General features: G+C 37.2%; 1 protein-coding gene and 1 non-coding gene across 2 annotated transcripts in view; one reads left to right on the plus strand and one right to left on the minus strand.

The window, feature by feature from the left end:
- LOC136152750 (transmembrane protease serine 11E-like) overlaps positions 1-27540 on the plus strand; it is a 103180-nt gene that overhangs the window by 43600 nt on the left and 32040 nt on the right. Inside the window, exon 4 of the mRNA XM_065914127.1 lies at positions 26235-26359. Within this exon, the coding sequence (XP_065770199.1) occupies positions 26235-26359 (125 nt within the window). The remainder of the gene's footprint in view (positions 1-26234; positions 26360-27540) is intronic.
- TRNAC-ACA (transfer RNA cysteine (anticodon ACA)) lies at positions 11986-12057 on the minus strand. The gene has a single exon. It is a non-coding gene; the product is annotated as a tRNA-Cys (tRNA).

The following is a 27540-nucleotide window of genomic DNA, read 5'->3' on the forward strand; positions in this document are numbered from 1 at the left end:
AGCTATGCCATGCTGGGGCATCCAAGGCGGATGATCATAGTGAAGAGTTCTGACAAAATGTGGTCCACTAGAGGGGGAAATGGCAACCCACTCCAGGATTCTTGCCTCAAGAACCCTATGAATAGTATGAAAAGGCAAAAATATATGACACCAGAATATAAGCCCCTCAGATCAGAAGGTGTCCAACATGCTACCGGGGAGTGGAGGGCAATTAGTTATAGTTCCAGGGAAAAATGAAACAGTTGGGCCAAAGTGGAAATGATGCTCAGTTGTGACTGAGTCTGAGGGTGGAAGTAACGTCTGACACTGTAAAGAACAATATTGCATAGGAATCTGGAATGTTAGGTCCATGAATTAAGGTAAATTGGATGTGGTCAAGCAGGAGATAGGGCTTCCCTGGTGGGTCAGATAGTAAAGAATTTACCTGCAATGTGGGAGACCTGGGTTCAATCCCTTGGTCGGGAAAAACCCCTGAAAAAGGAAATGGCAATCCACTCCAGTATTTTTGTCTGGAGAATCCCATGGATGGATGAGCGGGCTACAGTCTATAGGGTGGCAAAGAGTTGGACATGATTGAACGATTAACACTTTCACTTTTCAAGCAGGAGATGGCAAAATTGAACACTAACATCTTAGGAATCAGTGAACTATTAATAAAATGGATGGGTGAATTTAACTCAGATGACCATTATATTTACTACTGTGGACAAGAATCTCTTAAAAGAAATGGAGTAGCCCTCATAGTCAACAAAAGAGTTCAAAATCTAGTACTTGGGTGCAATCTCAAAAATTACAGAATGATCTGTTTGTTTCCAAGGCAAACCCTTCAACATCACAGTAATGCAAATCTGTGCCCCAACCACTAAGGCCAAAGAAGCTGCAGTTGAATGGTTCTATGAAGACCTCCAAGAACTTCTAGAACTGACACCCAAAAAAAAATGTCCTTTTCATCATAGGGGATTGGAATGCAAAAGTAGGAAGTCAAGAGATACCTGGAGTAACAGGCAGTTTGGCCTTGGAGTACTACATGAAGCAGAGCAAAGGCTAACAGAGATTCGTCAAGATAACATGCTGGTCATAGCAAATATCCTCTTCCAGCAACACAAGAGACAACTCTACACATGAACATCTTCAGATGGTTAACACTGAAATCAGATTGATTATATTCTTTGCATCTGAATATGGAGAAGCTCCATACAGTCAGCAAAACAAGACCTGGAGTTGACTGTGGCTCAGATTATGAGCTCCTTATTCAAAATCCAGACTTAAATGGAAGAAACTAGGGAAAACCACTAGGCCATTTAAGTATGACCAAAATCAAATCCGTTATGATTATACAGTGGAGGTGATGAACAGATTCAAAGGATTAGCTCTGATAGAGTGTCTGAAGAACTGTAGATGGAGGTTTGTAACATTGTACAGGAGGCAGTGACCAAAACCAAAACCATCCAAAATAAAAGAAATGCAAGAAGGCAAAGTGATTGTGTGAGGAGGCTTTATGCATAACTGAGGAAAGAAGAGAAGCAAAAAGTGAGGGAGAAAGGAAAAGATATAAGCAACTGAAAAGAGTTCCAGAGAACAGCCAGGAGAGATAAGAAGCCTTCTTAGCAAAAGAAAACCTATTCTGAACAAAGTTAGACTGGTCCCACTCCATTTCTAATGTGCAAAATGCCTGCTCTGGCTGGACTGATGTGAAGTCGACGTCCACATTATCTACTCACTATCTCTCCACTGCCCAGAAATACTTAATCTTCAGTTTGTACTAGATTAGTTTCTTATTCCATGAATCTCTGAAAGATGGAAGAAAACTGGCCCTAGTATTTAATATGTTTCACTTGATTCTAAAGATAATTAAAATTAAAAAAGCATTTCTGAATAATGCCTCAAGTTTTGAACTCTAGGAAAATGGGCATAACAAATATACAGACACATTTTAATGATCATTTAAAATAATTTACTTTTGTTTAATTTCATAACTTTTCAGTTTTATGTGTCTGTTTTGCAGAAATAAAATGATTCTTTTAAAATATTTTTTATTTTTGTGCTCAGATGTATTTTCTGGTGATCTATGAAATGTTCTGTACAAAGCTGTATGGTGGTACAGTTGGGCTAGACACTTTTGTTTTTTTTAAATCTGGACTTAGTCAAATATATTTGACCATGTTAAAAACAGTATCTTTTTATTAAAAACTTGATTGCATAAAAAAAGGCCTTCTTAAATGAACAGTGCAAAGTAGAGGAAAACAATAGAATGGGAAAGACTAGATATTTCTTCAAGAAAATTGGAGATATCAAGGGAACATTTCATTCAAGGACAGGCACAATAAAGGACAGAAATGATAAGGACCAGATAGAAGTGGAAGATATTAAGAACAGGTGGCAAGAATACACAGAAAAACTAGACATAAAAGGCCTTAATGATGCAGATAGCCACAGTGGTGTGATCAGTCATCTAGAGCCTGACATCCTGAAGTCTGAAGTCAAGTGGGCCTTAGGAAGCATTACTCTACAAACAAAGTTATTGAAGGTGATGGAATTCCAGCTGAACTATTTAAAATCCTAAAAGATGATGCTTTTAAAGTGCTACACTCAGTATGTCAGCAAATTTGGAAACCCCAGCAGTGGACACAGGACTGGAAGAGGTCAGTTTTCATTTCAATCTTAAAGAAGGGCAGTGATTGATAAGAATGTACAAACTACTGTGCAATTGTGCTCATTTCACATACTAGTAAGGTTATGCTCAAAATCCTTCAAGCTAGGTTTCAGCAGTACATGAACTGAGAATTTACAATGTACAAGCTAGATTTAGAAAAGGCAGAGGAACTAGTTTTTGTTGGCTTAAAACTTAATATTGAGAAAATAAGATCATGGCATCAGGTCCCATCACTTCATGGCAAATAGAAGAGGAAAAAGTGGAAGCATTAACCAATTTTATTTCCTTGAGCTCCAAAATCACTGCAGATGGTGAAATTAAATGACGCTTGCTCCTTGGAAGAAAAGGTATGACAAACCTAGACAGTATGTTAAAAAAGCAGAGACATCACTTTGCCAATAAAGGTCCATCTAGTCAAAGCTATGGCTTTTCCACTAGTCATGTACAAATGTGAGAGTTGAACCATAAAGAAGGCTGGACACCGAAGAACTGGTGCTTTTGAACTGTGGTGTTGGGAAAACTCTTGAGAGTCCCTCAGACTGCAAGAGATCACACCAGTGAATCCTAAAGGAAATCAGTCTTGAATAGTCACTGGAAGGACTGATGCTGAAGCTAAAGCTCCAATACTTTGGTCACCTGATGCGAAGAGCTGACAGTCATTAGAAAAGACTTTGATGCTGGGAAAGATTAAAGACAAAAGGAGAAGGGTGAAGCAGAGGATGAGATGGTTAGATAGCATCCTTAACTCAATGCACATGAGTCTGAGCAAACTCTGGAAGGTACTGAAGGACAGAGAAGCCTGGCACACTGCAGTTGATAGGGTCGAAAAGAGTTGGATACAACCTATCAACTGAACAACGATGTGACACATCTGCTGTGGGTTTCCAAGACACCTAAATCCACAAATACATTCCTTCTGACTCAGCTTCTGTGTTGCACAGAAGGACACAGGAAAGACAGTCCACCCTAACTCAGACACAAGGAGGTAACTCTGAATACATTTTCTTCACATGATAGACAAAGGATTCAGTTCAGTTCAGTCACTCAGTCATGTCCGGTTCTTTGTGACCCCGTGGAAGCAGCATACCAGGCTTTCCTGTCCATCACCAACTCCAAGAGCTTGCTCAAACTCATGTCCATCGAGTCGGTGATGCCATCCAACCATCTCATCCACTGTCATCTCCTTCTCTTCCTGCCTTCAATCTTTCCCAGCATCAGGGTCTTTTCCAATGAGTCAGTTCTTTGCATCAGGTGGCCAAGGTATTGGAGTTTCAGCTTCAGCATCAGTCCTTCCAATGAACATTCAGGATTGATTTCCTTTAGGATGGACTGATTTAATCCTCTTACAGTCCAAGGGGCTCTCAAGAGTCTTCTCCAACACCACAGTTCAAAAGCATCAATTCTTCAGCACTCAGCTTTGTTTATAGTCCAACTTTCACATCCATACATGACTACTGGGAAAACCATAGCTTTGATTAGACGGACCTTTGTCGGCAAAGTAATCTTTCTGCTTTTTAATACGCTGTCTAGGTTGGTCATAACTTTTCTTCCAAGGAGAAAATGTTCTTTTAATTTCATGGCTCTAGTCACCATCTGCAGTGATTTTGGAGTCCCCCAAAATAAAGTCTGTCACTATTTCCATTTTTAGGAATACATAAACCTAAGTATGGGCTTTGCCAATGGCTCAATGGATAAGAATCCATCTGCCACTGCACAAGATGCAAGAGACTTTGGTTCGATCCCTGGGTCGGGAAGATCCCTGTAGTAGGAAATGGCAACCCACTCTAGTAGTCTTGCCTGAGAAATCCCATGGACAGAGAAGCCTGGTGGGCTAGAGTCAATGAGGTCGCAAAGAGTTGGACACGACTGAGTGTCCTGTGGACAGCACAGGAAACCTAAGTATATAAGAATATAGGACCATATAAAGGATTTCTTTGAGTTTGGAATGTAGATTTTCATAGAGAAAAAAAGTCTTGAGGTCCTGTTAAAATGAGTCTAACACGTCTTAGCCCAAAATCAATCTGGGGAGAATGTCTTCCTTTGAACGAAAAAGTATAATCAAAATTTTAATAAAATTTTAATGTAAAGTAGAATATAGTATGTGAAGCTAGTATTAACATTTAATTAATGGAGATTTCATTTCCTAAGGGCTAGAAAAGAAGAAAAGATTAATCTCATAACTTGGAAGTTTCTACTTCATCATTGTTTCCTCTTTGTTTCTGGCTGAGTTGTAATTTCAAGTGAGCAGACAGAAACATGATACTATACACTGAATAACTTCGAGTAGATAGCCATGCTTTTCTTCAGTGTTATCTCTTAGTTAGAATAAAGAAAGCTGAGGTGTTGCTCTCCAGTCCCAATTACAGAATGCTTCAAAGAAGAGGTTTCTTGAGTTACTGTTAGAGAATGATTCCAGTTCTTGGCAGCCTAATCCCACACTTCACTGTGGATCCCAACTTTTTACAGCTGCTCAGATGAGCCATTGGTTAAATGGCTGAGTAGAAGTATTCAACCATATTTATTTGCCTTCTTTACAGTGATTTTTAGAATTGGTTCCACATACCTGCTTTCTCTGTCCTTCCCTCTCTGCTTTCCATGCATATTTTTGAGAGCCCATATGTTTTAGAAATAAAGTTACTGTCTGTTAAGAATTTACAGTTTAGTGGGGTTGAGATAAAATAAACAAAAACTTCTAATACATTATGGTAAGGGTTATGATACCATGAGAACATAAAGGAGAAACACCTAGTTTACAGGGATTAGAGGAGGCAGTTTAAAGATTTTACCTGACACAAATACACAGACATTTGCATATACCTGTGTCAGTACGCATTTTAAAAAACTAGATTATTGCCTTCTCATAAATAAGATAATAATGACTGTGTTGGTGGATATGCCTGTCTCCACCATAGGAACACCACTGTCCTAACTGAGGATTAATATATGCAAACTATATGAATTTTCTAGAAGAATGGTGGCACGTAATTTTGAGATATTAATGCTTTTCTAATCTTTACTGTATTTTCAATAAATACCAAAGTAAAACTTTTATTATATGCATGGTAGAGTGGAAAGCATGTCAGATTAGTTAAAAAAAAAAAAAGGTGTTATATAACAGCTTCCCACTAGTTATTTTACACATGATACTGTATATATATATGTGTGTGTGTGTATGTGTGTGTGTGTGTGTGTGTGTGTGTGTGTGTGTGTATGCCAATGCTACTTTCTCGGTTCATCCCACCCTCTCCTTCCCCGGCTGTGTCCACAGTTTGTTCTCTATGTCTGCATCTATGTTCCTTCCCTGTTGCACAGCAGAATCCAACACAACATTGTAAAGGAATTATCCTCCAATTAAAAAAAATAATCATCCTTATAAGCAACAAACATCATGTCTTCCTTTATATATATATATATTTCCCCATAGCACCTTTTATTAATAAGCAAAAATATTCTTTAAAGAAATAGCTGTTATTACTATATAGAGGTAGTAACTGTGATTTTGACCAATTTAACTTAATTAAACCTCAGTTTCTTATTGGAAATGTGAGGTTGAGAAAGATGATTTATTTTTTTTCTAGATTTAAATATCTGACTTTTATTGAAAAAATCTAGTTTATATGGTTTATAGTAACACTTTTAAATTATTATAATCTGAAGACAATAGCTTTTTAGTTCCCGCTCCTAGAAAGTACCAGTATTATTTATGCTTTCTTGCTCCCTATAAAATTTGACTTTGTCTTATTAGTAACACAGTCTCCATCAACTAGCCAAGACTCGTCAGACTGGTTCTAGTTAGATCATCAGTGACTTCCCTCTTCCCCTTAATCCAGCCCTCAAAGTTGCTGATAGAGTCTGGATGCACACACTTGATTGCAGACCTTGGTCTCCAGAGGAATCCTCCCTGCTGGTCAGCAATGTATCGGTGAGTTCTCTTTTCCTTTGTCTAAAGTTAATTTGTTTAAAATGGCATGAACCACATCAAGGAATGTGTAGATCTCCAATTCATTATTTGCTTAATGTGGAAAAACACTTTTGATATTTAAACTGAAATTTTGTCAAGAAATGGATTTCTCTTCTTTATATACTAGTGCTCCCTGTCCTGTTCTGTCTCATTCCAAAATGTTTTTCTATATACTCTCAAAACAGTTCAACAAAAGATAAAGATACATTGTGTTTGACAACTGTCTTTTAGTTTGTTTTGTTTTGAGAAAAATAGAATGTGTTTTTACCTTGAGTTCTATTTGTCCCAAGTCATGTTACATACTATGGAGAAGGAAATAACAACCCACTCCAGTGTTCTTGCCTGGGAGATCCCATGGACAGAGGAGCCTGGTGGGCTACAGTCCATGGGGTTGAACATGACAGAATGACTAAACAACACCAACAATGGTATATATTATAGTACATTATAATATATTATATGCTTAATTAAAATTATACATGAGAAAAAACTGAAACCAACCATAAAGATTAAACTTATGCTTCTTTCTGTAAATAAATAGTATAAATTTTAAAAACTATATATGTTTTAAAAGAACAAGACAAATTTAAGAAGATAATGGGATGAAATTATTATAGTTGGATTTTCAAAATAAATCCAATGATGTACCTAGACACAATCAACTTCTCTAATAGAGAAATCATAATTATTTTGAGGCTGTTTTCTTTAAAAGTTAGAAACTAAATAGTAATAAGTTTACAGTGTACTAGCTTGGACTCTGAAAATTTTATCCTCATATTAAAAATTTATTTTCTCTGAGTAAAATATTGGAATGCTATTTTTTTTTAAATTTCTGCTTTGAGAAGAAAATAGTTTGAAAAGTATAAAACTCCTAATGGGATCTTAAAAATGAAGAACATGCAGGCTCTGTAATTGATAGAGAGTCCTACATAGTTATGAGAATTTTAATACCCTGTATATTTGTTCATGAATCAACTAAGAGCTAGAGACTTCACAAATTTAATCAGACTTTTCAAGGCTTCCTGCCTTTTTCAAGTACTGTTCTATAATCCATGATGATTTTATGTCTACCCTTTGTCTGCCTTACTTTTTACAATATTACTATAGAAAATAGCTTTTATTTAAATATATAATCCTATCAAACTCAAGATTCTAAATTTGATTTCAGGCTACATTGATCTGAGTCTGGACTTTGTGTAGGGGAGTTATAATGTGGGGGGAATTGGAATGAATTTTTCTGAGTATAATCTCTAATTTGAAGCAAAAAATACTTTCAATTCTGCTTCATTGTAGATGAAAGATATGTCTCAACAGAAAACAAACAACAACTTCCTGATCTAAAAATTGTATAGAAAGTGAAGCATAATTATGCTTGAGTCAGCCTAGGAGATGTTCAGAGAATGGATAGAGTGAAAAAGGATTAAACTTATTATGTACATTTGCTAAAATAAATGTGCCAACTGGAATGCTTTGAAGAAACAGGTATATTGAAATATAAAGGGAATTTCATTTTTTGACAGTGATTGTGGCAGGTTTTTATTTTTTTACTGAAATATACTGTATATATAGGAAAGTATGCATTAAATATTTTTACAACTCAGTGAATTCTCATAAGCTGAACATATTTGTGTCAAAAGCACTCAGATCAAGAAATCAGCCCTCCTGAAGCTTTTCCCTTCTTCATTTCCATTGACTATTGCCAAGGATTTCCATTCTCTATAGGCAATTTCTTTTTAAGGCCACTGGTTCATAACTGGGAAGGCAAATCAGAAACAGATGGAAAGATTTATCAAATAACATGCTTCTTTTTTTTCCTCTTTTTTTTAACACCAAAAACATTTCGTATTGGGGTATAACCAGTTAGCAATGTTGTGATAGTTTGAGGTGAACAGTGAAGGGACTTAGCCATAAATATACATGTATCCAATTTCCCCAAAACCTTACTCCCATCCAGGGTGGCATATAACATTGAACTCTGCTACTTTTTTCTTTAAGCATATTTCTGATATGCTTCTTCACTACTTCAGCTACATAGCTCCTTCACTACTTTAACCTGTTCAAAATGAAAACCACTATTTGTCAACAAAGGTCCACCTAGTCAAGCCTATGGTTTTTCCAATAGTCATGTATAGATGTGACAGTTGGACTATAAAGAAAGCTGAGTGCTGAAGAATTGATGTTTTGAACTGTGGTGTTGGAGAAGACCCTCGAGAGTCCTTTGGACTGCAAAGAGATCCAACCAGTCCATCCTAGACGAGATCAGTCCTGGGTGTTCATTGGGAGGACTGATATTGAAGCTGAAACTCCAGTATTTTAGTCACCTGATGCAAAGAGTTGACTCATTTGAAAAGACCCTGATGCTGGGTAAGATTGAGGGCAGGAAGAGAAGGGGATGACAGAGGATGAGATGCTTGGATGGCATCACCACCTCAATGGACATGAGTTTGGGTGAACTCCAGGAATTGGTGATGGACAGGGAGGCCTGACGTGCTACAGTTTCATGGGTTGCAAAGAGTCGGACACGACTGAGCCACTGAACTGAATTGAACTGAATTTTAGAATTTAAAAGTTAGAAGAAATTCAGATCAGGTAAACATTATTCTTCAAATACTATTGTTTTCTCTAAATTCTGATTTTATACTGTTCTTTGAACATGAAGAAATCAACACATTACTTTTACAAAAAAATACAACAGAAGGTTAAAGAAAACTTTTTCAGGTGTAAGTTTACAGGGAAGAGATTTGGGAAGAGAAGAATATATTTATTAAATAATAATATAATATATAAATATATAATAATATAATAATATTGATGGACATGTCTGCTGACTATATTCACCAGCAAGCACTGACAACCAGCAACCACTGACAGCAGACAGAATTTATAGACATTAACATTTCACATGTTTAGACAGATGAAGGTAAACAGTACTGCAAATGAAACAAAATGGACAACTTTAATTTTTCAGTAGGATAAGCATTATCTCTCAATTTATAACCCATGGATCCCCTCCATTAAATTCACTGGGTGCTTATTAAAAGTAGAAAGGTCCAGTTCTCATTCAAGAATTCCTATGGATCTCTGGTTGAGGTATGGGAATTGTATTTTTAAAAGTAACACAAAGTCATTCTTATTTACTGTAAAGAACTGGTACAGTGTAAAGCTATAAAAAAGAAAGGAACTTTTAAGACAGAAAGAACTTAAAGTAGAAAGGAAATAGGTCAGCTATTAAAGAGGTGGCCCTTTGGTTTCTTTAAATTGGTATAATTATATCTTAATGGGAGGTGTTCTCTTCCCGGTCACCTTTTCCTCCAAGGGAGAAGAGTAGTCATTTACACAACATAATGATGATTAAGGAAGTGAAGATAATTTCAGGATATATGGGAAACTGGAGGGTGGATACAGGCATAATTTGGGTAATCTGTGTCTGACAGAGAGGGTGGTCGTACTTGGGTTAAAAATCTGTTTGCTTATAGGGAAAAATCTCAATGTAAAATGAATCTAGCACCATCTTCCTTTCTGCCCTGAAATCAGTCAACAGAGAGTGATAATGAAGGGTGAGGTGTGGGTCCAGAGATGCTTTATGATGGTGCTCCCAGTGTCCGATGCTCTGTTGTCAGTTCTCTTTCAACCAAGATCAGCCCTGGTCCACGTAACAGCTTTTAATGAGTTCTCATTGTGTACCAAGTTCTTTGTGGAGGAAACTGATTTATTGCGCACCTATATTATGTATTACACCTTTTGTAAAATGCTATCTGATTTAATTTTGACAGTCTTTTGAGAAGCTGCTATTATGATCTCTCCTTTAAAAGACAAAATAATTGCAGCTCAGGGCTGGTGAGTGTTGGATCGAGAAACTGACCCTGACCTTTCTGGCTCTGTGGTGTATTCTTTTTACTATAATACGGTCTATTGTGTGCAGGAAGCTAAAAGAAGAGTCTTCGGAAAATTTGCTTTCTAACAGAGAGATGGAAAATACACACATATGCATATACATGCATGGAGAAAATATGTATGCATGTGTAGGAATACCTATTTATATATTGTATAGGCAAAGAAACAAGTTAATATCGGTTAATATTAAAGAATGGACATATATACCAAAGGAGGAAGGAGGGTGGTATAATTGTGTTTTCATTGACTGATCCTTAGAAATGTTTTGAAGAATTCATAGACTGTCCTTACTTAATTTTCTTAAAATTGTCTCTGTATTTAAACAAGATAATGTGAACTAACTTTTCTGTACCATCTCAAAAGTGATCAGCATTCAATTATATCATTGCTTTCTAAAAAAGACTGCAACATTTGCTATAGTGTGAAAATCAAGTTCATCTTAGTGCACCATTTAATGGAAGAAATTCATTAGTCTGTAATAACTGTAACTGTCTAGTGAACCTTTGTTATTACTCATTTTTGTCTGCTTTCATCCAAAATATCCTTGTTTCAAAATAATATGCAAATAAAGAGAAACAGTCAAAAAATAAAGCAACATCACAGCTTTCTTGTCATCGCTGAGATTTCTAAGTATGCCTGATGCTTTCATCCTTGAGGATGGGGACACCGGGCAGTTGTGGAGCAGGTCTTCTAAGACTGTCAAGTGATGAAAGGGGGGTTCTGTCTGCATTTCGTGGCTTTCTCAGGATTAGAGTTTAGAGGAATTCTGCTAAGTATGTTTCAAAGTGCACTCCTTTGGACATGCTCTCATCAAAGATGGTGAATGAGAATTTTGAAGAATGGTCTCACAGTTTCAAGCATGATTTGAAAGCTTTGAAATGAGTGGGTTAGAGAATAGGAAAAATTTAAGAGGTTGAGAGGGAAAAGTGGGCTGCAGAGGTACCACGTCATGCCAGAACCTGCAAGCCCAGTCTTCTCCTATGTACATACATGACCTGCATGATTGAGAAATTTCTGAGAATTTTAGAATAATAACTCCAAGATGATAGGAATAAACATGATATTTGTCAACAACAAAATAGAGAGAAATGCTTCCTGTCTACCAGCCTCAGAGGTCTACTTAGAACACTATCCATTGAATTATAGCACTGTTCCTTGAAAATATAGCTTTTATATCTTTTGACACATGAGACAGTTAAATCGGCATAACAGTAGTACCACTGAGGTAGATAGAGGAGGCATTGTGGGGATGGTATAGCATTGTGATTAAGAACCTACGTTTGCAGTCAGATAGACCAGGGTTTGCAATCAGATACTTTGGATTCTAAAGTATCATATAGTAAGTAGTAAGTAGTAAAGTCGCTCAGTCGTGTCCGACTCTTTGCGACCCCATGGACTGTAGCCTACCAGGCTTCTCCCATGGGATTTTCCAGGCAAGAGTACTGGAGTGGTTTGCCATTTCCTTCTCCAGAGGATCTTCCCCACCCAGGGATCGAACCCGGGTCTTCTGCATTGTAGGCAGACGCTTTACCGTCTGAGCCACCAGGGAAGTTCTAAAGTATCATATAGTCACCATTAAACTGTGTCTTGCAATCTTTCATCTGAAGATGTCAGATGATATCTTTTTTGAAGCAGATACAGATAGGATTTAGTACTCTTTAAGGTTGAGCTATGAGTCAGCACAGAACAAAGTAATAATTGCCATCATTTGTTTCACATGTACTGTGTTCTACCTACTGTTCTAAAATATCATGTGCATTTAATCTTTATAAAAAAACAATGGTTATATTATTATACCCATTTTCTAGATGAGGAAACTGAGGCTTAGTCAAGTAACAATATTTGCCCAGAGGTGATAAATGGCAGAACTGGTAATTAACCCAGGTCTGTGTGTCTGTGTGTGTGTGTGAGTGTGTTAGTCGCTCAGTCATGTCCAACTCTGTGCAACCCCATGGACTGTATAGCCTGCCAGGCTCATCTGTCCATGAGAATCTCCAGGCAAGAATACTGGAGTGGGCTGCCATTCCCTTGTCCAGGGGATCTTCCCGAGCCAGGGATCAAACCTGGGTGTCTGGTATTGCAGGCTGATTCTTTATCATCTGAGCTACCAGGGAAGCCCTAACTCTGGTCAATCTGATTGCAAACATAGGTTCTTAATCACAATGCTATATCATCCCACAATGCCTCCTAATCTACCTCAGTAGTGCTACCGCTCTGCTGATTTAACTGCCTCATGCATCAAAAGATATAAAGGTTATATTTTCAAGGAACAGTGCTATCATTCAATGGATAGCCTTCTAAGTAGACCTCTGAGGCTGACAGACAGGAAGCATTTCTCTCTGTGTTCTATAAATTAAGGGATACCACAGTCAAAGATTAGGTAATTCGCATGTGATCACAGGAATGAGTGAGTCAGTCAATATTAAAGATGGAATCTGTCCTCCCAGTTCACCTGTGTACTGAGTCCAGTGTTACCAAGTAGAAGAGTTAAACTAACACAGGTGTCTACCTGACCCAGGAGATATTATTGTTGCTGTTGTTAAATTGCCATTTGAATTTGTGTAGAAATGTATGGACTTTAAAAAATTGATCATTGCACATTAAAAGCTTATCAGGTCATAGTAAAATTCAGAAGATACATATATGTACATATAATAGGATATATAGGTATATACATATATATGGATATATTATATATGTATATATGTGCTTTATACAAAATTTCAACAAATATTCTTATTTGACACCTATCAACAACTGTGAGGCAGACAATTTTAATATGATCATGATTTTACAGATAGGAAAACTAAAGATTAGGAAGACTGAAACTTCCAAATCTCTAAGTGATTGGTAGAACTGGAGTTCGAACATACATCTCTAACTCTGGGCCTGAACTCTCTAATACTCCCTGCTGCCACCACCACATCCCTGGAATCTCAAGTGCTCTCCTGGTTGTACCATGTGCTTAGTCGCTCAGTCGTGTCTGACTCTTTGCAACCCCATGGACTGTAGCCCACCAGGCTCCTCTGTCCATGGGATTCTGCAGGCAAGAATACTGGAGTGGGTTGCCATGCCCTCCTCCAAGGAATCTTCCCAACCCAGGGATCGAACCTGCACTGTGGGTGGATTCTCTATCATCTGAGCCACCAAGGAAGCCCACTCTCTTCGTTAAGCAGAGATAACTTTCCTTGCTCTTTAAATAATTAGCTTAACCTTAGTGTCTCAACTTTCCTAGTCCAGAAAATAGCAAAGATAATAATAATACATCTAAAATATTTCAAAGCAATCTTTCAAACCTTAAAATACATTCAAGTCATAATTAAGCACTTGGATATATATTACTGGATCCAACAGCAAAGCTAGATTTGGGCTTCTTAAGTAAAGTTCTAAAGCTTTGCACTAAACTGGATACTTCATGGCTGACCATTGGCTTGATTTACAGATTTTTAGAGCTAGATAGCTCCAAAGATGAGTCCTTTTACACATTTTCTTTACCAGTTGAATCCTTTTTACACACAGGTCAGTTCAGTTCAGTTGCTCAGTCATGTCCACCTCTTTGCAACCCCATGGACTGCAGTACGCCAGGCTTCCCTGTCCATCACCAACTCCCAGAGCTTGCTCAAATAATGTCCATCAAGTTTGTGATGCCGTCCAATCTTCTCATCCTCTGTCATCCCCTTTTCCTCCTGCCTTCAGTCTTTTACAGCATCAGGGTCTTTTCCAATTTGTCAGTTCTTCACATCAGGTGGCCAAAGTATTGGAGTTTCAGCTTCAGCATCAGTCCTTCCAATGAATATTCAGGACTGATCTCTTTTAGGATTGACTGGTTGGATCTCCTTGCATTCCAAGGGACTCTCAAGGGTCTTCTCCAACACCACAGTTCAAAAGCTTCAATTCGTCAGCATTTAGCTTTCTTTCTTTCTTCTTCTTTTTTTTTTTTTTTTGGCACTTAGCTTTCTTTATGGTCCAACTCTCTCACATCTATACATGACTGCTGGAAAAACCATAGCTTTGACTAGATGGACATTTGTCAGCAAAATAATGTCTCTGCTTTTTAATATGTTGTCTAAGTTTTTTTTTTTTTTATATGTTGTCTAGCTTTTCCTCCAAGGAGCAAGCGCCTTTTAATTTAATGGCTACAGTCACTATCTGCAGTGATTTTGGAGCCCAGGAAAGTAAAGTCTCTCACTGTTTCCATTGTTTTCCCATCTATTTACACACAAGATTCATGCAAACCCCTGCTGTATGGAGCAGTGTTGCTATGGGTGAAGTGGGACTGAGACTTGGAGGCCTTACCTGCTCTATCATCTCCTTATCCCCTCAGGCACATGAGGAAATTTGAGGGATTGTTTCAACCTGCTTTGAAAGCAACTTAATTCTTCATTATGAAGGAGGAATAATGACAAAGTCAGCATTTGTTGACCATGTACTGTTTACTTGTCATGATGCCAATTGCTATATATGTGTTATTTCATCAACACTTAGAAGAACCATACAGTTAGATTCTATCGTTATCTCTATTTATAGTAGGGGAAATGTAGACCTACAGAGAGTAACTTCCTTGCAGCAAGTGAGAAGTAGAACTGGGCCTAAACCCAAGCTGTTTGACCCCAAAGCCCAGACCTATATCCACTAAACAAGAAAATAGAAGTTATTTGCATAAAGTCATAGAATTTGTTACAATGAATCCTAAGTGGAATCTTGGTTTCCTTATTTATTAGCATCAGACGTATTACTTGTATCTCAAAATTGTGTGGCCAGAGAATACTAAGTAAAATACTTTATGTACCTCTCAAGGTAATTAGTAAACATATTTCCTGGGTGTCCTCTTGTTACAAAGATAATTACATTAAAAAAATCACAATTTACCTTGGTTGCAACTAATATGTTTTGCATAATAGATTAGTTCCAGTTCAGCTATGACTGATAGGAAACTTAAAGTGTCTTACATAAAATATCATTTTATTTCAGTTTAATGTAAGGCAAGTCTGGAGTTAGGCAAGTAATGGCTGATAGAGAGATTCACCAAGTATTTAGGAATCCAGGTTTCCATTGCTGTGCTGTCCCAGGAGCATGGACATATAGCCTCCCAATCATGGCTCAGTGTGATTGCCTGAACTCCAACTAGCACATTAGGATTCTACCCACTGGGATAGAGACTCCATTGGTCAGAACTCAAATACATATGGAGACTCACGAAGAAGGGACACTCTTCTAATTTCCAGGGGGCCATATGTCCAACCAGAAGTCAAAGATTCTACAACTAAGGAAAATATTTGGGATAGGAACCTATGAGTCTCTAGCACAGACATGCTAAATTTGAATGATGAGAGGTATGCCCTGTTGTGAACAGTAGGTAGATAGACATATGGGTATGAAGTTTAGACAAGCGATCTGCATTTACAGATTTGGTAGCCTCAGCATTTAGATGTGAATTAAAGCTACAGACAGTGGTGACTGAAAATATTTAGTTCTTTTGGATAAGATAATATTTTTCTTATACTTTTATGGCATTAATTTGGACTATTAATTCTACCTTATGAATCTGAGCATATTTCACTGCTACTATACAATAACAATACATTAAATTATAACTAAATTAAGGTGAGTATATAATCCAATGATTAATTTTACAAATTTGTGTTCCATCCAAAAGTTAAAACTCAATACATCCATTATATTATAGGTTAGCAATTGGTGTAGGAAATTCACTAACCAAAAATCCGAATTTTGTAAGAATAATATAAACATTAACAGAATCCATACATTTTCCAATTCTTCCTCATTGTTAAAATAATTCATATGGGTTTTATTATGTATATAAACTTCTAGATTTTCTAAGGGATTCTTTGTACATGGCATACAGTGCTTGCCAGTGAAACAGCAATGAGGAGGACACCAAAGAGTCAGCACATGTTCCAGCTGGCACATTCCAATTTTAAGGCCCATCAAGATTTGCACAAGATGCAATTTTACAAGTTTGGGACTTTTAAAACTGGCTTAGGATGTAAGTAGTCAAGAAATTTTATGACTTCCTCATATAAAAGTCAGATTATTTCAAATGACTTGCAGACCTATAATTTGACCATGCCAAATAATCTGGCATCAGCCATCAGAAAAATGATACGTGTGAAAATATTTAGTTCTTGCTAAATATGCTAAAGTTGATTGCTTAGCAAATTGTGAATTTTAATTGTAATAATGTTGAACATTTCTTAGGTTATTTGAGGTATGGAACACTAGCTTTGGTGGAAACTAAAGCTTATGTAGATCAATTAAAATTCCAAATGTTTCCTACAAATGAAGAAAATGAGAGCATATTCAGCATCATTTAAATTAGAAACTACGGGTTGCTGGAACTTCTGGGATGTTGAATTTGCTCTCAGATTTCTCATCTGAGAAACTTAGCATTTATATGAAAGGACTTAGTTCTTAAATAAAAATAAAATAAAATAAAAGTTCTTAAATACAGAGACACAGGTCACTGGTCTTTCAGTTCAGAGTTATTTCTGCTACATCATGTGAACTGTTGTAAGAGGCATCTAGACAAAGTCATGGGAAAGGTTTGGTAGGAGAACATCTAAAGCTACAAAAAATTCTGAAAGTCAGTGCTGTACATTAGCAGCTTCAAGAATGTCTCTGGTTCAGGTTTCTCAATCATTTTTTTCTTCTGATACTCCTGCCAAAATTACTCATGCACTCCCTGTTGATGCTTATTTTTCTTCCACATTTTCAAATGCATACAATTCCCTATGGCTAGCTGCAATGACGTCTCATCAACATTTCTGTGTGAAACTGCTGCTTTTAAAATTGCCTACTCAGGTCATTTTGACTTACTATGTTGACCTGTAAAGAGTTTGAAGAAAATAAAGCAAATATTTTACTGTAATTAAGGACTAAACTAGCTCATTTTATAAGAATATAGACCCATATCTAGTTACTTAATGCGATCTTTAAATTTTGTACCCCATCTATCTGTGACTATAAATTTCTAGAGATCAGGCAGAGTGCCAACCTAAATCCCAATTTGTAGTTTCCTGTGCTACACCATATCTGGCTGAGAACTTAATAAAGAGATGGTTGATAACACAGTTGAGATCAGAGACATTCCTTACAGTTGAATTGCCATTAATGCTTATATAATACATGTGTCCAAAAAAGTCTGATGATACCATATGTGTAATCACAAATTCCTTTTAATGTAGGCAGGATGAAAGATATTATCACTTGAGTTTTATGGTCAGTTAAATACAAGAATCATTAAGCTATGGGTTTTGCCTAAGTTAAACTATGGGTTTTACCACAGTTAGTGGTAGGGTTTTCTGTCTTTTCCAACATTTACTAAAAACTTACTATTGCATTAAGTAATACAATGCTTCTTAAAAATTTACTACTGCACTCAGTAAAACTGTATTCTTATGTCTATTATGATTTTAATAACTTTTAGCTTCTTTATAATGTGAAAATGCCACACAGAACCATTTCAATAATTAATGAAGTATTGTTAGATATTTTAAAAAATTATCTTAGAGCTTGGTATAAATAATTTCACATTGCTCTCCCCACATAAAATTGTTTTCACTGAGTAATAATTGGTGCTATTTTTCAGTATTGAGGAACATACTAAGAGTATTATAAAACACTTAGTTTTATAATAAAAAGAGCATTATAATTTTTGTTTCTATGCTAAGAATATTATGGAGAATATTGTTCATGACATTACAGAATATTCTTTCTATTAGAATCTAAAAGAATTGCACTGCAGCTGAATAAGTGTTCAGGTTTTATCTTATGGGTACTATGAAGAATGTACTTGAACAGGGTTTATTTGTTTTCCTTGTTTTGTTTTTGAGTTGGCTGCTAGAAAGCTTCAAATTTTGTGGTCTGACTTATGGAAGTATCCAGATGGGGAATTATGATAAGCAGTTTTAGTACTATTCTCATTTTGTGCTTTCACTTTCTTTCTGCATCTCTAAATAAAACCATATATAAATGTAATTTAACACTATATATACTTTAATAATTGTATAAATGTAAGTATATGTCTACTGGAGTGGGTAACCATTCCCTTCTCCAGAGGATGTCCTTGACCCAGGAATTGAGCCCAGGTCTCCTGCGTTGCAGGTGGATGCTTTATCATCTTAGCCACCCATGTGTCTTTATGGGGGTACCTTAAGTCAATCTAGAACAAGGTAGAATATAAATAAAAACGTTTATAATAGAAACAATGAGCTTCCCACCATTTATCTTGGTGCTATAGAAAGAAAATGGAAACACCTGTAGAAATTAGATTACTACTTTGCTATGACTGTAACTTCTCTTTGAGAACTATTCATAGTTATTATTGTAGGAAATGAACACATAATTCAGTCCAAGGGTCTGGCTGATGCTATCAGATAATTTGTATGTATATTCATATAACAGTGGACACAACACAAACATGTTATTTGTAACTTTATAAGGAGTAATGCATTTGTATTTCTTAAAAAAAAATAAGACATGGCAATGAAAATATATGATCCATGAACATATATTCAAAATTTTAGTTCCACCTTGGACATTTTAATGTCTTGTTCTAGTTTATAGTAAGACTCTAATCTCATAATTGGAGATCTCACCAGTACCTGTTGATACAAGTCTTCCACAAAGGACAAAGCATCTGAAGTATTTGTGTGGACAAAACAAGCAGGCACACTCTATGATGTAAAGAAATGAGCTAAATATAAAATAAAACCTGAATCAATATTTATCAATTGATTTAAAAAAATTTTTTTTTCAATTGATATTTTAAAACTGAAGCACTGACTTAGGGAACTGGTAATGTCAAAAGTTGCATGCTCAGTTGTGTTCGACTCTGTGTGACCCCATGGACTGTAGCCTGCCAGGTTCCTTTGTCCATGGGACAAAGAATACTGGAGTGGGTTGCTGTTTCCTCCTCCAGGGGATCTTTCCGACCCGGAGATCTTCCCAACCAAGGGACCGACCCGATGTCTCCTGCATTGGCAGGCGGATTCTTTACTTCACCACTGAGCTAGAGAGGCAGCTATGGGGTCGCAAAGAGTCGGACACCACTTAGCGACTGAACATGAGGATGAGAACGTCATAAGGGACTATGCTGTTACTTCATCGTGGTATCTTATGCTTCTGTTTTTTGTTTGGATATCCTAATTATGCACAGACGTTTAATGACCCCAAATAATATATGTCTCCTGAAATTAATGTCCCCTTATTTTAATTTATCACTTTTCTGTGCTACAATAATACTTTACAGTAGATAGGTAAAATCACAGTTGGAAAATTATACATTTTAAACAGGTAAAATAAACATATTAACCACAAAGTTTAATCATTACATTAAAGTGTTTTATGAAAATCAGGCTTTACTTAAATAGTAAATAGTCTTCATAAGGACTGACTTATCCTTTCCTGTGTGTAATATTCCAGTTTGGTGTGTAAGGCTGAGGCAGACCAGAAGTACTATGAAAGAAAGGAGTTTGAAACCCATACTGTGGTACTGACAAATGGTTAGTTCAATTTGGAGTAATCAACTTCTATTCAATTCCCTCTGTGAATGTATCTTGAGCAGCAGAGTGGTCAGAGAAGAGAGATAAGTAAGGCTCAGACATTATCCTCAAGGGAACTCAAAGTGTATATTCGGATGTGACACTTAGGGGTGAATAAAACTTACTGAAGTGGAGGGAACTTTTCTGAACTGAATCTTATGTATACAGAGGCATCTAGGATGAAAGCAAATACAAACTCTAAGTTACTCTATATAGGAGGCAGCAGGAGCAAAGACAAAGAGCCAGAAAGCTCATGGGGAAGAAGGGGAATGCCAGGCCACCTGAGGCCAACTTGGATTTCAAGTGGTTTCAGTCATTGGCTCTATCATTTCCAGAAGAACAGTGTACTGTAAAGGACAATGATTTAGAGATTAGGGAAATAAGCTGTAGGATGAGTTTTAGTGAGAATTGTCACAACAAGGTCCGTGGTAATGGGATTAGAGACATGTTACATTAGACTTGCCGTGTAGTTGAGACTAAAAAATGCAAAGATTATTATAAGTTCTCAACACAATTAACACTGACTTGTAGGACAGTGCTTACAACAGCCATCAATAATCTATGTCCCAAGGGCCAAACCTGGCCCACCATCTGTTTTTGTACAGTGTGTGAGCTAAGAATTACAGCTTTTAAATGGTTGAAATGAATTTTAAAAAAAACATTTTATAAGTGAAAATTATACAAAATTCAAATTTCAGTGTGCAGAAATAAAGTTTTATGGAACACAGCCATGTTCATTTTTGTATATATTAGCTGTAGCTGCTTTTACACTACAATGGCATAGCTGACTAGTTGCAATAGAAACCCAGAAATCTGCTACAGTTACTATGGGACCTTCACAGAAATTTGTTAAAGTTACTATGAAAGTAAAAGTGAAAGTTGCTCAGTCCTGTCAACTCTTTGAGACCTCATGGACTATACAGTTCATGGAATTCTCCAGGTCAGAATACTAGAGTAGGTAGCCTTTCCCTTCTCCAGGGATCTTCCCAACCCAGGAATCGAACCTACGTCTCCCACATTACAGGAGGATATGTTACCAGCTGAACCACAAGGGAAGTTTGCAGTTACTATGCGGCCTTCACTGAAAACTTTGCTGATCTGTGGCTTAAAGAGTTAATAATGTATTGGGATCACCAGCTTTATAGACATTGTGTGCATGTTCATTCAAAACAGCTCAACTGGACTGAGCAGATAAAACATTCCAGCTAAGAATATTAGCACTGCTTACCCTTACAGAAGGGGCTTCCCTCGTAGCTCAGTCAGTAAAGAATCTGCCTGCAATGCAGGAGATCCAGGTTCAATTCCTGGGTCAGGAAGATCCCCTGGAGAAGGAAATGGCAACCCACTTGCCTGAAAAATCCCATGGACAGAGGAGCCTGGTAGGCTACAGTCCATGGGTGTCGCAAGAGTCAGACACAACTTAGCGACTAAACCACCACCACCCTTACAGAGATTGGAGAGCGAGTTCAATGTCCATTATTAATCAGTCCATGGTGGTAGTTTTACATTGGCATTTGTTTTGGTAAACTTTCCTCTGAAGCACTGTGAGCCTTGTCGTATGCGTCTCCAATGCTTGCCATGAGGTTTATTTGCGGTAGTATAAATACTTTTTTCCCCCTCACATTTTTGTTAATGCTCCTGCTTTTCTTTTTATACTATTCTAGAAAATGACACATTAAGAAGTGATCATGATAATGCAACTCTGGACTTGTCGTCTGGCAATTTGGGACTTATAAAAATATACCAAGCTGGGCTAGGTCTCTTCAGTAGTGTCCAACTCTGTGCGACCCTATGGACTGTAGGCCACCAGGTTCCTCTGTCCATGGGATTCTCCAAGAACACTGGAGTGGGTTGCCATTTCCTCCTCCAGGGACTCTTCCTGACCAAAGGATCAAACCTAAATCTCTTAAGTCTCCTGCATTGGCAGGGGGGGGCGGGGGGGGGGGGGAGTTACCACTATATATAACCATATTTTTTTTGTCACATATATAACCATATTTTAACTGCTATATTCACCTGTTACATTCACTGTCTAGTTAAACATGTCCTCAGTTGAAAAGAAAAATCTTAGAAAGAAAGAAATTTGATACCACTGAAGTTATTGGAATTTATCTAGTCTATCTGAAGGTGGTTTTACACGAGGCGGTTCAGATTATTTTCAACAGAGCCCAATCATAATTGGGCAAGGGTTTATGTGCAGGAAGGGGTTAATTACACAAGTGTCTGTTGATACGTAAAATAGATTTATTCCTCCATTTTTTGGGAACACATTCCCACTACATCTAATTTGGAGCAATTCAACACTGAATCACTTGCTGAGAGAACAAACAGAACAGTAATTAAGAAACAGGGTGAATCAGTTTGAAAAGCAATGCCATACAGGGAAAGGAAGAGATGTTTCCGATGACAAAATCCCAGTAATATGGTCACTGCCATCATTATTAATAATTAAAATAATGATAAAAGTAATTCTTACTATTTGTACAATGATTTTCTACTTGGAAATCAAGATGGGAAGGGAAGGGAAGAGATGTTTCCAATGACAAAAAACCAGGAATATGGCCACTGCCATTATTATTAATAATTAAAATAATGATAGTAGTAATTCTCACTATTTGTACAATGATTTTCTGCTTGGCAGCTCAAAGGAATAAAATACTTCATCATTTCTCTCTCTAAGAGCTTATCAAGTTAGGAAGGGACTGTAGTTCTTATCCTTGTCTTTTATATGCAGAAAATAAGGGAGAGAATGGAATCTTCTGGTATCACACCGTACAATAAATAAGCTGGTGGTCAGAATAAAAAACATACTCTCTTAATTGTTTATTCAGAGTGTTTTTTATGGATTCTCTTGGTTTATTCTATGCTATCCCTATTATTTCCCTCAAAGCCACCAAAGACAGAGCATCTCTCAAATAGTTTTGAAAGATGGGAGAGAGGAACAGAAGATGCAGTTATATCTCAAACAGGTTAGTGATAGGAACTCCATGAAAAGGCATGTATATTAAAGCATATATATGGAATCTAGAAAAAGGGTACATCTGAATGTATTTGCAGGGCATAAATAGGGATGAAGATGTAGAGAATGGACATGTAGACATGGGTGGGGGAAGGAGCGGGTATGACAAATGGAGAGAGTAGCATTGATATATATACACTATCACGTGTAAAATAGTTAGCTAATGGGAAGCTGGTGTATATAGCACAGGAAGCTCAGTTCAGTGCTATGACCCAGAGAGGATCGGGTGGGGAGGATGGGAGGGAAGTTCAACAGGGAGTGGATACATGTATACATATAGCTGATTCACTTTGCTATACAGCAGAGACTAACACATTATAAAGCAACTATAATCAAATTTTTTTAAAAGGACATGTATAACTGTCCTCCTTAGTTTCTCTCTCTCATTTATTTGAAAGTCATGATATCTCCTTTTAAAAAGAATTCATCATAACATAAAAAATACATGTTAAAAGTTGCTCAGTTACTTTTATTTCACTTCTTACTATTAAAAACTTTGTGTTTTTCTAATATGCTTCTCTCTGCACACACACATGTATTTTTATTATTAACATTTACAAAAGCCAAACATAGGATGCATATTATTCTGCAACAGTTTTTTCATCGAAATAGTTTATTGGCCTTTTGTATGCTGATACAGGTAAATACTACCTCATAAATATAGTGGCTGCACTTTTAAATTTTCTGTCTCAATGAAAAGTTATTGTAGAATAAATATAACTTCTGTCTTATATTTCACAATTTTATGCTTTCATTTGATGATTATATCAATTGTTTCCTACAATTACAAATTATATTCTTCATCTGGTATGTGTTGAAATTAGTTAAGAAGCCTTTCCCTCCCCACATTCCCTCTAACATTTTGCTTATGTCTGCTGTGCACATCTCCTCTCTTCTGCAAGTGAATAACAAGCATTCAGGGATGGAGGGACAGGAATCAGTCTATAAGTTTCTCAGGCACATCTTCACGTAAGAAATATGCAGAAGTGGAGAAGTCTTTTTATACTTCAGGAATCGTCATTCTAGGAACAGGTGTTTGGAATCCCACTTAAAGGAGAACTGGAACTGGAAGAGACTGTGGAGAGGAAGATAAAGTTTCCTTGGCTATAGCCCCATGGGGAAGTCACAGAACCAAGGGAGGAGACCAAGTAGATCCCTGGAGGCTTCACTACAACCCAGTGACTTCAGCAGGGGCAGAGGCCTGTAGTGATGACACTACTGACTTCTGTGACAGTGTTCCCACTGAACAGGACATTGAGACAGAGGCAAGATGGGATGAAGGTGTGCCATCATCTTCATCTTTGTGAAGCAACCAAAATGATCAGACCACTTCCTAGTCCTGTATCAAGCTTCCCTGGTGGCCCAGTGGTAAAGAACCTACCTGCTAATGCGGAGATGTGGGTTTAATCCTTGGGTCCAGAAGATCCCCTGGAGGAGGCAACCCATTCCAGTATTCTTGCCTGGGAAATCCCATGGACAGAGGAGCCTGCCCGGCTATAGTCCATGGGTTCACAAAAGAATTGGACATGACTTAGTGACTAAGCAACAAGTCCTGAATCACCAGGAAATGGAGTCCCCTTGATTTCTGTAAGCAACAATTATTTACTGTAAAATTCTTCACAATTTTCAAGAAGTTTTCACATTCATGATTTCATTCAGGGTCCTAGAATCAACCATGTGCTTTAGACAATGGCTGGCCTGTCACTTATTGCCAGATGGTGGAACTTAGTTCTGGGTCTAAATACTTGTCCAAGCTGGTAAGGAAAGGGTTGGACTTGGAATTCTCTTTATTCTGAATCCACCCCACGTGGTCCTCCAGGATAACCCTGTTCTTTCCCCCAGTTCTCTTGTACCAGACTTCTGTGGAGATAAGAACATATGCTTTGTTTCTACCAGCATGATAAATACCCCTAGAAATGGAAAATAACAGCATTGTGATTCAACAACTGGGCCCACTCTGACTTTTCATTTTCTCTAACTTTTGAGTTTGTTTAGAAGCTATTGTAACACAAGGGAATGGTAACTTCACTAATCAAACAAAAAGCAGGTTGATCAGCATTTCTCAGTAACTTATTTTTGAAAGCAGAACAAATGGGAGCGGTTGAGAAAGTTTTATGCAGAGGGGATTTCCTGCAGCATTGCTGAAGTTTAGAGGTAAACATCAGTTCAAACACTCTGGCTCTGCAGAAAAGAACTCTGGTTCTTTTCTAGAGTTATGTGTATCCTTGAAGTTTGTTTCAGAAAAATATTACGAGAATAGAATTAGTAGCTTTGCCTGGAACCTGATATGGTCAAGCTGTAACATATATCATGTGCATACTAAGTCACTTCAGTCGTGTTTGACTCTATGGGATCTTCCTGACCCAGAAATTGAGTGTCTCCTGTATTGGCAAGGAGGTTCTTTACCACTAGTGCCATTTGTGACGCCCAAAAGTTTAGGATTTAGGGAGTTCCCTGCTGGTCTGTGTGTTTAGTCACTCAGTTGAATCCAACTCTTTGCAGCCCTTTGGCCTGTAGCCCACCAAGGCTCCTCGTCCATGGGAGGAATTCTTTTCCAGGCAAGAGTACTGGAGTGGGTTGCCTTTTCCTTCTCCAGGAGCTCTTCCAGTCCTAGGGCTTGAACCTGCATCTCCTGTGTCTGTTGCATTGCAGGCAGATTTTTTACTTCACTGAGCCATCAGGGAAGCCCTAACATGTATCATAGGCCATTTAAAATTCTATGATGGAAACAGGCTTTAAACATTTCATAGCTTGTACAGTGCCTGAAAGTAGCTTGCATGTGACCACTCAGTAAATCATAGCGAACTCTTACATTGCACTTGCTACACACTAGGCACTGTTGTAGGCACTTGACCTACAGTAATTCATTTAATCCTTAACAATAATCCTCTGAGACTGGCGCTATCATTATCATCTTCATTTTTTGAGCAAGGAAACTGAGGCACAGAGAAATCAAATTACGTGCCTAAGGTCAGGCAACCAGAGCCAGGAATGGCTTCAGCAGGGATTGGGGTATGTTATAAACCAAAACAGTACTCTTCCTTCTGAGTGTCCTGAATTAATTCCCCAGGAATATCTGTTTCACCTAAGGAGCGGGTGTGGTGTACACTATAATATAATCCACCCATTTGCTTTCTTTTTCAGGTCATCTGTGGTGAGAGCCAGGAAGAGGGCTTGTCTGGAGCCCTGGGTTATTGGCCTCATCACCTTTATTTCCTTAATTGTCCTGGCAGTGTGCATTGGACTCATCGTTCATTATGCAAGATACAGTAAGTATGGGTTGCCCTGGCATCATGTGATTTACCTCAAATATTTCCTGATCTACATTTCTGTTTTGATTTGCCTCAGGCTTATTCATTCATTACCATAATTTGTTCACATGGATAGTTCAAAAGGATCTTTACCTGCCTTGTTACTCATTTAATTTGCACAAGCCAATGAAGACTCTTTCTTCTATCTTTGATGTAGCAATGCTTCCTGCTGGGAATATCATGCTAGTTTTCATATTCATTGACAAGCAATAATCAAGTCTTAACTATGGGGAAACCATAGGAAAGGTAGAGTCCAATGTTTGGAGAGGTTTGACGTCATAGGATTTTAAATCATCTTGATTTAAAATAACTCCAACTCATTGAAATCCTGACAGTTCAATAAACTATACAATCAGAGATTATAGACTGGTAGGCTCTATTCTGTACTAGTAAGTCGGAAAAATGCTTATAGCAGTATATGTTGAATAAATGTCTATTGTTGTTATTTTAAAATCATCTTGGGATGTATTGTAAGTGATTAAAGAAGATAGGATATGCTGAGAAGGTTAATTATAAAGAGGTTCACTCTGTGGTAATCAGGTACCTCCCTGTTAGATGAAGCATGAACACTGCTCTGTTATTAGAAATGTCCCCAGAGTACTTCAGAACTGTTTTTCCAGGGCATAACAACCCTTCTGAAGTTTCCTTCTTACTCTGTCTCAGGTTTTAATTAGTTGACTCCACTTTGACCTGTTGGTTTAATATCTCCCTTAGTGACTAGATAATGCTTTGATATTTAAGACCCTGTAACCAAAAAAGCTAATCACTTGATTCTAATTTAATTGAGAATTCGCAGAAGTTGCTTTTCTGTGAAGAAAGATGGCGATCCGCAAATTGGTTATATTCTGCTAACAGACACAAATCCAATCTTAATTTCCTAAACAAGGTGGATTATTTCTGGGAAATTTAAAGAAAAAGTATTTAAAGATTTTTTTTGAAGGGGTGATAGAATTTGCCTACATGCAGATCTTTGAATTTGTAGTATCTGCATTTCAATAATTTCTCTGGAACATGTTTTTAATATAAAAAGAATAGCTAAAATGATTTTTATAATTCCATAGCTCTGTTCTGAATATACTAAGTCTCATTATGCTGCAAACATCATTATTCCTCTCCATGGATGTCTAAGACTATGTTTT

The sequence above is a fragment of the Muntiacus reevesi genome, chromosome 22, assembly GCF_963930625.1.
Source record: "Muntiacus reevesi chromosome 22, mMunRee1.1, whole genome shotgun sequence".
Taxonomy (NCBI): domain Eukaryota; kingdom Metazoa; phylum Chordata; class Mammalia; order Artiodactyla; family Cervidae; genus Muntiacus; species Muntiacus reevesi.